Source organism: Notolabrus celidotus, chromosome 2, assembly GCF_009762535.1.
Source record: "Notolabrus celidotus isolate fNotCel1 chromosome 2, fNotCel1.pri, whole genome shotgun sequence".
NCBI lineage: Eukaryota > Metazoa > Chordata > Actinopteri > Labriformes > Labridae > Notolabrus > Notolabrus celidotus.
The window spans coordinates 17,737,597-17,749,738 of record NC_048273.1 but is presented as its reverse complement, the minus strand read 5'-3'; the positions used below and the strand labels follow the sequence as shown (position 1 = coordinate 17,749,738).

General features: G+C 40.9%; 1 protein-coding gene across 1 annotated transcript in view; it reads left to right on the top strand.

The window, feature by feature from the left end:
* Positions 1-9,546: 9,546 nt before the first annotated feature.
* agbl4 (ATP/GTP binding protein-like 4) overlaps positions 9,547-12,142 on the top strand; it is a 318,584-nt gene continuing 315,988 nt past the window's right edge. Inside the window, exons 1-2 of the mRNA XM_034706015.1 lie at positions 9,547-9,661; positions 11,220-11,342. Coding sequence (XP_034561906.1) covers positions 9,628-9,661; positions 11,220-11,342 — 157 coding nt within the window. The 5' untranslated portion in view covers positions 9,547-9,627. The remainder of the gene's footprint in view (positions 9,662-11,219; positions 11,343-12,142) is intronic.

Sequence of the window (12,142 nt, the reverse complement as noted above, 5' to 3'; positions counted from 1 at the left end):
CACACACACACACACACATGCACACACACATATACATGCTTGCATACATGCAAACGCACACATATTCATCCCCTCCACATAATCGGAACCCTTCAGGCCACCCTCGCTAGGTCTCCCAGTCTCACTGTTCTCCATAACTGACACACCACATGTGCTCATATCGAGAGCAAACATGACATGATGTACACACACGTACATAGCTCCACAATCCGTGTTCATGTGGTGTTGAATGTAAATTCTGTGGGCCTGTATGGTGATAACGTGCTTGACTCTGATATTTACTGCAGGGATGATATGGTTGAGTAGCATGTGTTCGTTTTTTCTAAACCACCCTATGGCTACTGAACACTGCACTTCATCAGACCATTACATTATCTCACTGTTATTACGTTTAAAAAGGGACAAAGATAAAATAATGCAAAATATATACTTAGGCCTTTTTCTTGTTTGCAATTTTAATTCCTAACAAAGAAATTCTCTATTTTGCTTTTGTTAAATAATAACACAACAAGCCCATTTGCTTTTCTTATTCTTGCATTAATCAACCACCAGCACCACTGTTGTACTTGTGGCCAAATCTTTGTTATTTTTCTCTTTGTTTCTCTGGCTACGTCTTTTTCCCTCTGTGGCGTCGTGCGGCAGGCTTGTGGAGCACAAATGAACTAATTTCCTGCATATAGAGAACACTGCAATCAAGGAAAGGGGAAGTGCAGAAAGCGGGCAGATGGAAGGAGCTAATCATTGTTATGAAATAGAGATGACCTCTAACTATCTCCTGGCTGCTTTGCAAGCTTCTGTGCCATCCCCCCCTCAACGCCACCCTTCTTCTTTCCCTTCTTCTGTCTTTGCCTGTTTGTTGTCGTGGTGGTGATGAACCTCTTCAGGCAGGTCTAAAAAAGCAAACCCCTCTGTGTTTTGTTTTTTTTAATGTTGAAACAGAAAAGATTGGAGTTGTCAAACAAAGCCTGGTGTCACATAGAGAACGGCAGCTGCCTGCAGTGGGTAATCAGTGGAGCTTTCTACAAATTAACAGCATTCAGCTCTGAAGCACGGCGCACTGCAGGTTTTAAGATGTGGGCTTTTTGAAAATTAGATCTCAGTGACTGAAATACGGAATAATTAGCTGCTTGGTTTTTGCCCACATGCTTTTTTCAATTTTATCCACTTTGTGTAAGGTGTCGTGCCTGAGATTGCCCGGTCATCCTAATGCCTGTAAACTGATACTGCAGATGCTCATTTTTTTCAGCAGAGAAAAGGCTCTCTAAATGTCATTAATTGCATTCTGAATCTCTCCTCCGTGTGCCTGGTGGCTTCATCATTTATTTCTTTGAAAGCTTTTTTACACAAACTGTCCTACAGCTTGATAAATGCACGACTGGGAACATGCACACGCGCAAACACACACACCCAGAAAAGACAAGGCATGTAGCACACACACACAATTGCGCTAAACAAACTGAAAACACTGTGGTGCCAAGGGAAGAAATGGTAAACTTTGCTGCAGGCGAGTAGTGTTTTCGAGGATGAAACCATCTCACTATTTATTCATTTATCAAAGCACTCATTCCATGTAGAGCTGCATTAAATGTAAATACACTGTGCTGCTTTAATTTTAAACATCAACAGTTTAAATAGGAGGATTCAGGGTCAAAATAACAGATTTATGCTTCAGTGAATTTACTCCAAATTTTGATTTGATGTCGTTACAATGTAGCATTTCCGCTTGATAGTGAAAAATGCAATGCTGTGTTTGAGGCGTCACACACCAGAGCCACTAGAATCTTGGAGCACATTTATCTAATGTATGCAAATGATCTTGCTGTGCTTAATGAAGGCACCATTAATCACTATAACGATGATCTTTTTTAACCAGGGGAATCATGCGCACACACACTCACACAACACACACACACACACGTTTTTGAACGCATGCCTCATCACCAGCAACACGTTGATGACAAAATCACAAAAATAAAACCATTATGAAACCATTTTAGCTCAGATGAAAGTGTGTAAAATGTGGAAACTATAGTCACTCAGCTATAAATAATAATGTTTTGAAATCATTTTGTCCTTACTTTTGAATATAATTCATTCCTACCCTGTTGATAAATTTAGCATAACTTGCATCTATTCATCTGGTCATCAAGCTGTGGATTAATCACCAAAAATTCTGTTATTCTATTTAATAAGATGGCGATAAGATGCATCATAATATGTTCAAACGTCAATCATATTTATATAATAAATTCAGCTAATTAGTTCGATTGGTTTCAACAAACAATTTACGGTCCAGCAGCTTTATGCAAACAGCAGATAACACTGTTGTGAGTCTTAATAGGCACTGGAAAAACACTGTAATTTTGTGTGCTGTATAATAACAACAAAACACTGGACAGACGTCTTTGAACCCCTGCAAGAATGCAAAGCAGAAAAACTGGGGAAAACATTTTTGAAGCCCAACTCCTAACGGACGCATTTCACCGCTTATCCTCCGCCGTTCATTTGCATACAGTTGACGGAAACCCCTGGGTACAGTCAGCAGCATGACAGTGGGTTATGAAGGCTTCCGGGAGGCTCTGGGGTGTGGATCTGAGCCAGTTTGAAGGGGAGCCGAACCAATGAAGAGCCCACAGCGGATTAGACACCCACAGCTTCATGTCGCTTTAATGCGGCGAGTCAGGGATTTTCTTACAACCCTTTTTTGCCTAAACGCTCAGGGTTTTTCTCATGGCCTTTTTTCTCTCTCATTCCCTTCCCCTTGAAGTCATCTTTTCTATGGAAATGCCAGAGTAAAGTTGCCTCCGATTGCAAAATATCCAATCTGTCTATAATGTTGCTGCTTCCTCTGCATGAAACTTCTCTGATGTTTTTTTGGAAATGAATCAGATTGAAATCCGTCATCACACACAACTGTGTGTCTCCTAAAGAATTAACATTAAATTTTCTTTCCAAGAATAGCAAAAGACGTAGATTTTTTTACATACACTGCCGATACCCATTTATCTATTTAGTCTGAAATTCAATTCACCGCAGACTAACATAATATGCAAATGCAGGAGCCGCAAACATAATTCACAAAATAAAAACCAAAGTATTTTTACCCACACAAGCACACACTCACATGTGTGCACACACACACTAACACCTCAAATTCCCCTGATAACAGCCTGACTGGCAGAGGCTAAAGATGGAGTAGGCGTCCATAATTGAACAAACATAACAATGTAAATATTTACTAATACCATCCATTGGGGATACAGACGGAATCCCACAATTGATTTGCTCCCTTTTTGCCCTTTTGCTCTTTTCTCACACACACACACATATCCACAAACTACAACCGCTTTTCTGTCTCCTTTTTTCCCATTCTGATTATGCTTGCCTGTGTTCATTAAAGAGATGGAGATATATTGGTCTGTCTATCCTCTTACCAGGGGTGACCTGTAGCCCATCTGGGCTGGCGATGACAGGAGATCCCTGGGAAATAGCGGCGAGTGCGTCTCGGGGACGGAGCCCACGCCACTGGCTGCTAGTCCCGAGAGCTGCCCGTACCTCGCCATCATCTTGAGATGCTGCTCGCAGAACACACACGCTCATACATAGACACAGGAGGAGAGGGGAGGAGAAAAATAGAAAGAGAGAGAGAGAGAGAGAGGGAGAGAGAGGGGAAAGAGAAACGGAAGGGGTGTGAGAGGAGGGAAGGAGAGCAGATAACAGCAGGTAGGAAGGACACAAGGATGGTAAAGGACAGAAGAGGGAGTTTAGGGAGGGGGGGATGAAGAAAGAGGAGGTAGAGGGGGATTACAGAACACTTTGCCCTCACACAAATGCATGTGTGAACGCACATACAGTCTTACACACCCTCACTTACAGACACACTATACGTTTATATGAAGGCACACAAACAATTTTAGCCCCAGGTGGGCGATTTCACAAGCAAGCCTGTGCTGCATGGGTCTGATAGCTACCTTGGCTTTGTTACAATGGAAATATATGAAGTCAAGATACTGGCTCTCCATTTATTATTACAGAAGCGTGGCAGTCCCTTCTTCTTTCTACAGACTGTCATGCCCAGGAAATATAATAAGCAGCTGCTGTTATCAATCTCTCTTTTCTAGTTATGAGCACATACAAGTGTACAGACACGCACATGCACGGACATACGATAACACACACATGACAGAATGGTTGGCAGCAGACGTACACAGGTGAGGTGTGAAGGAAGAAGCAAAATGGAAAAATCTCTTTACCTCATTGCTCAACAAAGCGGCGTTGAGTGTTCGGCTTATTTCGAACATGTTCAGATTCAGTGTGGTGATTTCTCTTTCGTTCTGTCCGTTAATTTTTTCAGATTCTCTTCAGTTCTTTTGCTCCCCCTTGTTTTTCTTTTTCTAAGGTTGGGAGTCAGTCCCGGGAACACAAAAAAAGAAAGAAAGAAAGAAAGAAAAAAATCAACGGGAAAAAAGAGAGGTAAAAAAATCCTCTTTAATTTTCAGATTTTTTTTTTGGAGTTATGAATTTTCAGAGCTGTATTTCTTGTCTCTCTCTTTTCCTTGTCTGGTGATGCACCTCTGCTCGCTGTTGTGGTTGTAGTGGTGGCGTTTGTGCCCAGGGTCTCCGCACACGTCTTAGGAGTCAATATGCTGCTTCTTTTTTTTTTTTTTAAATCTCCCCAGAGTCAGCACATTAAAACAGGCAGTCAGGCGGACGGTGGGTCGGTGGGTCGGGCTGGCGGGCTGGCTGGCTCCCTTATCTGTCCCCCGCACACTGGCTCACACAATACGCTCCGATCCTCACACTGCTCGCTAGCAGATTAGCCTGTCCCACAACATAGCACTTAGTTTAAACTCCCCTCCCTTTTTGCTCTCTCTCTCTCTCTCTCCTTCTCTCTCTCTCTGTATCACTCCCTCTGGCTCTCTCCTCTGCTCGCCCTCCCTCCCTCTCTCTCTTTGCTCTATCTCTCTCACTCCATCTCTCCCTGCATCACTCTCTCTCTCCTCCCCGATGCTCACGCATTGATGCAGCTACAGTTCGCTGTGCTACCACAAGGTGGGAAGACTGTTCTAGCAACAGCGACACCATCGCCGCCACATCCCTTTCCTCTCCGTGCCACTCCTATCTTTTTAGATTTTCTTCTCTTTTCCCCTCCTTTTTCATGTGTGTGTAACACACAGCTATTGATTTTGAGAAAATGTTGTCACTCCCTTCCTGGATGAAACATACAGCCAGAGAAGCATGATTTTTTTAGGGGGTGTGGGGGCTTATATTCTGGGCTCCTATTATCTAATTATGGCTCTTATGATAACAGGCTGTGTTTGTGGAAGTGTAGCACAACTAGGAAACACTTTCTGGAAGGAATTAGTTCTGGATTTTCTTTTCTTAAAGAAATGGAATACTATAAAACTGTATGCTATTGAGAGATCTTAAGAGAGTGGAAGTGAATGGTACCTCAGCAGAGGGAAAGTGAGGGCTGGGCTGATGTGAGCATCAAGGTCAGGTGGTTGTCCTTTTCCTCAGCAGGGTGTGGCACAGAGATGACGAGGCAGCCAGTCACGGGTATGGCAGGAGATCCCGACTACAGAACAAACAAACAAGGAGGAGGGGAAAAAAATTAGGAAGACTTGTGCCAAGGATATGATTCATTCCATTTTTGGTTTTAGTCGATAACACCTGGGAGATTTCAGGGTATGACTCACAGTGTTTAAAAAAGGCAGAATGTGTACAGAATCAGAGCAAGGTATTTGGAGGAAATAACAGCAAACAAATGAAAATTATGCTGACAGTGTGATTAGGAGGTTATCATCCTCACTAATGCTAATGTTAGTGTAGTTATACTCGTGGCTTCATCAGCGTGGCAAATTAGTTATTCCCAGTGCTTTGAATGTGCTTTTCTGCTGTCTTGGATCAGAGCGAGGAGAGCAGCCAGTTAATAGCAGCCTATTGACACTGGACCATCTGTTTAGGTGGACGCTGTCCAGGGTTGCAGAAAGGGAGGGAGAGAGGAACAGAGGAAGTGACAGAAATAGAGAAAAAAGAGGGTGACGATTAATGGGGTAACAAGAAGAGGAAGTGTCAGCTAACTGTTAGTTTAAACGGATGTTTATGGAAAACAGGAGGATAAGGGATATGCTGAGTCTCACACTTATCAAGGATGTGGTCTGAAATGTTGTTTACATGTTTTAAATTAGCACATTTTCACTTTTTTTTATCATCAGTAGCAGGATATGTGAGAGTATCATCAACAACATCCCTGTTTTTACGGCCCTGTTGTGCTATCTTGGCGTCAGTTTCATTTTTCTCTCCCTCAGAAAAGGGCTGCTGGCTTGCCACATCCCCGTTCTGTAAAGGCGGCGCTCTCCGGGGACAACTGGTCCGGCAGAGCCCTGAGGGGGAGCTGTCAGTTGAATCATCCAGAGTGAGAGCTGATTCCTCAGTCAGCTGCCTCTCAAGCCTTCCTCTCTGACCAAACCCCAATCCCATGAGCCCCCCTGATTGCTGTCACCATAGTGATTCTCTGTGTACTGCCGTCTGGTCCCTGCATATACCCTCGCAGACACAGCATCTTACAACCACTGGTCATCAACTCGCTGGCACTCATGTTTTGATTTTTGCTTTCCTTCACTGGTGATGGACTTTATGTGTGTAAGTCCTAAGCTGAACAGAGCAAAAAGGGTTTCCCTGTACTTGCTGGGATACATATTAAAAAAAAAGATTGAGTCTCTTGGCACACTTACACACATGCATACTGTACACACATCTAGCTCCAGGCTTTAAACATAAACAAGCTATTCTTTGTGCCTTTATTCGCAGTTATTTTTTTTAGCTACTACTTCTGACTTTTTTGATCATTTTACAGTAAAGAAGAAAAAGTATCTTTTTGAGAGAAAGAAACACAAGGCTTAAAAATACCTTAGCAGTGCTGAAGCTTCTCTTTCCCGAGGGACTTTCTCATATGTTCTGCACGAGATTGTGATAGCGCTGTGTGTGTGCGTGTTTGTGTGTTCTCCAATCACAAGCCACACATGCTGAAAATAGCCCTGATGTCTTCAAGTTACTGTAGATTCTGTATTGATCCCTGACAGGTATATCTACATGTGAAGCACATACACATGTGCAGAAATCATTAGAGGTCAAACATGTTTTGATAAGCATGTAAAAATGCACTCTCTTGAGAGATAATTAAAATGTGTGAAACCACAGTGTGGACTGTTCTTTTCTTTCATGTTATTCCGTTTTTCCAGTGATAGATCGTTAAATCATCGCCGCACTTTGTAGACATCATGACAGGAAACATACTACATGCTTACAGTGAAACTTTAGCATGAAGAGAAGGGGTTATATTTAAAAGCGTTGCTATTCTTTCCGTCTTCAGGTATGTTTTAAATGAGGACACGTCAATATAAAATATAAACTTTCAAAAGAGGAAAGCCTTGAAGTGAAAGTAAGAACCAAACAAGGATTTGCTGTAATAACTTCCTCCGTATTTTATCATCATTAAGGAAATAAACTCTGAAGTTAGGAAATAGAGAACAAGAATTGACTTTAATTTGGATAAAACAAACACAGCTTCACAGTGTTAGACAAATTAATGTCTGTAATCACTACTTTTATATAAAGGGATTTTTTTAGAACTTAATTTCAGAGTCTCGATGATTTAAAGATTACAACAGTTTAGGAATAAGACATTCAAAATAACAATTTCTGTTCATGTTATGTTATTGTCATCCATGAGATCGTCTTAGTGCTAAAGTGCTAGCATCTTTACATTCAAATCTTTTACACTCTCTTCATTTGATAAGAGCTGAGAAACAAGGGAAACATGTAGCTAATCTAATTCATTCTGCTCATGCTCCGTAATTCAATTTCAATCTGCCCCTTGAAAATGAATGATTGTACCACCGTAGAGCTCTTTAATTGGCATAGTGTTAAAGGAATGACATAGCATGGAGGACAGCTATTCAATTTTCAATTTTAACGAAATATTACACAGCAGCTCTGTGTTCTCTTCCTGTCATCTGAGAAATAATCAGTCCGACCTATCTACTCAGCGGCCTGTTGATGCTTGCCATCAAACACAGATCACACACAGAGAGAAAAATCATTGCCCTCTCCCTGGTCTTATTCATTTGGTCCTGTTACACACAGCTTATAACCTGAAAATTAGCAGCAGCCTGTATGCCTCTTGCTCCTGGAGTTGTGCTGCTGCTCATTTGATGTACTTAATCAGGTGCAGCCTTTGTAATGGGAAAGGAATAGGGCCAGGCTTGATTGGCCTTGATGACATCTATGCTCCAATTGTCTAGAAAACCTCCAGCTTTAATCAATCTACAGGATAATTCCAAATCCCTTGCTGCTGCCAGCAATGATTGGCTTTTTTCTCTGAAAATACCATTAAAAATGCAGGTACAGCTGCAATAAAACTGAGGCGTGTACATTGTACTGATTACACTTTGCAGGCAGTGTGATGGGAGTCATTTCTAGTTTAGCGTTGCTTGCAGAATGCAAATGCTGAATGTATACTTTGTTGAGCACTGGCATATTAACTTTTTCAGAGTAACAATAGGCTACAACGTGTAGTGTTTGTTTAACAATTTTTTTTCTATCTTAAGTTGTCCCAAGATGCCTAGGTAGACTAAGAATTGGCAGTCCAAAAAATGAATTGTTATTAGGGTTGAAAAATTCTGGGAAGTTTCCATGGAAATAAACAGGAATTTATTGGAACAAACCAGGAATTTACTAAATTGAAGGTTGGCTCTTAATATGGAACTTAAATATGGTTGGGGGAAATATATTTTAGCACAATCCTGACGAAAACAACCAGATTACATCCAGGTGAAGTCGAATATCTATGCAATCCCTCAATCACATGCACATAGCACACTGCTTACTGCAGGGCTATTAAGACCACACCCCCTACATGCACAGTGCATTCCTCCATCACAGATGATTTCTATAATCCTGCAGAGGCTAGGCTTGAGAAGCTTGAGAGAAGATGTTTTTTATTTGCATGTTGAATGGGACGTTTTTTGGAGGGAGAGGGGCTCTTTTCATTGAACATTTTGAATGGGACTTTGTTGGGATTGCATTTTTGTTCATTTTTGAATGGGTTCGGGGGGATGAGTAATATTTAACTCAACATTCATGTTTTTGTTCTTTAATGAAATAATTGATTGTTCAATGAAATATTTAACACTTCATTAAGTTCTACTTACAAATACATCAGTTTAATTGTATTATTTTAGATGGATGTCTGCTTATAACAAAACAAATATATTTTCAAAACTCCCCAGTTTAACTTCCACTGGAAATTAACCGGGAACTTTCCGAAAATACACCGGAAACTTTCCACCCCTTTGCAACCCTAATTATTATCAACCTACTTTCCCTAGATTGTTTGCTATAGCCTATAATAAATATAATGATCTTTTGTACCAAACCATTTAAGCGCTTGTAATATTGCAAATCTCAGAACTCACCGTGATGTTTACGGAAGTCTTTTTTTTCTGCAGCGGCGCGTGCTGATGGAGATGACAGCGCCTCGCGCCTCTCCCCTCTTCCTCCTGCTCCGTTGCCCTGGCAACACCCAGAGCGCGTCCGCTGCTCGGTAACAGAAAGGAGAGGAAGATGGAGGAGAGCACTGTGAGAGACGTCGAGACTGGTGTGTAAATATATACCTTACCTGGCTTCCTCCTCATTGTTAAACAAGCGAAGCAAGCAAACGAGGCCCAGTAGTTTGACAGATAATAGCTGCATGTTCCAGACACGCTGCGAGCCTTTATTTAGGCGCTAACGTCCTGTGTGCTAACATTTAAGCTAGCAGGTACAAGATGTAAACAAGAGTCATCATGTCACCAGGTTGTTTTTAGCTAGCTGTGCTGCTACATGCGTTAGCTAACGATGTAATTAATAACTCACGGGCAACGTACCTCTCGGAATGACTGAAGATAACTGCTGGCATGTTATTGTGGACAACTTCTCTAATTGCAGGTGTAATGTTTGGAGTATCTGCTAACGTTAGTGAGCTGTGTTTCAGGGAATAGTCAGCTCCTCAGGTGAATCGCTGTGCAGCTAATTGGAGAACAATTGCAGGTGTTGTGTCGATATGTGTTCCCCCGTGAATTGTATCCGTAGCTGTGCACTTCCAGGTTACAGTTGGGTCAGAAGTCAGGTGCGGGTTAAAACAGTTTGACGTGAGGTTGGACACTCAGAGGGGGACACGAACTAAAACACCGCACATGCACTTGAAAGAACTCTTTCTTAAACGTGCTCCATGTCCCTCGCCATCGTACATTGAAACCACAATCCTGCTCTAATATGGTAAATACCCTTTTTACCACATTTACTTCGATATGAAACCAAAAGTAATTGGCAGATCTTTGGAGTCGAGGATCAAAATCTACTTGTTTGTGATCCTCTCTGTTGCCCAAGACATTTTGGTGAACACGCTTGTGAGACAGCTTAAATTACCTTTTGTATTTATTCATTTATTTTTACATTTGATCAATGTACTAAAAGCTTGATGCGTTTATTTCTCAAATCTACTTTATATAGTTTTTTGTTCAAAGTTGGATGTTCTTGTAGTTGCAGGACAAGCAATAAAAGTGCAAGGACTCACAAAGAGGGAATCATTTTGCCCTCCATTCAGTTCTCTGTTTTTTCTTTGCAGTGTTGCTGGACTGTTTGTATTTTATCAGTGACCCGAAGTTACAGTGATTGTGGATCTCAAGTGCTAAACGACTAGCTTACCGAGTGACAAAATAGAATGAATAGTGTTTCCAAACATGATGCATGTATTTGCCTGTTTAATTATAACTGATGCATAGAAACCTTAATTTTTTTATTCATTTTCTTTGCTTGAGTGTAATATAATTTGCTCTACAGATAGAAAATATTGATTTCTCTTGAACCTTGTCTACTTTTTTCATGTATGGTTCTTAATTTTCCCTGTAAATCGACATCTCTGAGTGACAAACACACCACTTGACAAATATTTTTGCTGTCCTTTTTATCTTTTAATTTTCAACAATATTTTCGACTCATTTGTCACTTGAGGTATGGCATGGCGGCACTCTGTATCTTCCGACTTTATGGTCTACAGTGGGCAGTGTGTTTTTCTTATCAGTGTTTTACTTATTATTAAAAAAATATTATTTTAAACAACACCTTTGACTTGAAGTGTGAGTAATCATGTGCTTATATACACACTTGTTTTCCAGGCAGTGAAGCTGGAGGTGAGGATGCCTTGGTAGGGAATGTGAACAAACTGATGGTGAGCCCACCAGGTTACTCTGGAGCACCACGGAAAGGACATCTGGTTTTTGATGCTTGCTTTGAGAGTGGTGAGTAATAACTTAATGCAACACTGTAGGAAAATATGAAAGTTGTTGTATTGTTATTCATTGTTCTCTTAGTGTAAGAGGAAAATGTTTCTGTCAGTAGTTGCTGAACATAATTACAAGCTCCAGTGCTGGAGTGCACTCTGAACCCACACACTAACAAAATAAAGAGTCTACAGACAGTATGATAGATTTGATCAATCCATGTTTGCCATTTTAGTCACATAATCCACTTAATGGAAAATAAACTATTTAAACTTTCCACAACATGTACAAATTAAGAAAAGGAACATGACATTGTGATGTATTCTGGAAAAGTACTTTTCTGCAGGAGTACTAAGATTAATTTGAAATGTAAGATATGTTTTTGACATGTTTGATCATAGACTGTAAATATAATGGACAGCGTCGCCCCGCCTTTTCCCATTGTACGGTTTTGAAGCCAAAATATCTCGTTCCAGAAAGCTGACACCTTGTACATTTTCTGCAGCCAGAGTCTGCGCAGTAGGGAATTTGTGTGTCTCCACAGTAACAATTTCAGCCCTACAGCATACCGTCCCGAGGTCCTACAGAGTTTCTCTCTACGGCAGCTGTCAATCAAAGCAATGACTGAATGTAAAACCCTGTTTTTTAACCTCTGATAACTAACGAAAAAGAAACTTTTCAGAAAAAAGAGGTCTTGAACACTAAACAGTCAAATAATAACTACATATCATCACAGCATACAGTTTTGAGAAACGTTCGTACGACATGTATTTATATTTTTAAAGTTTGACCTCAGCCCCATTCAAATAAATGGGGGA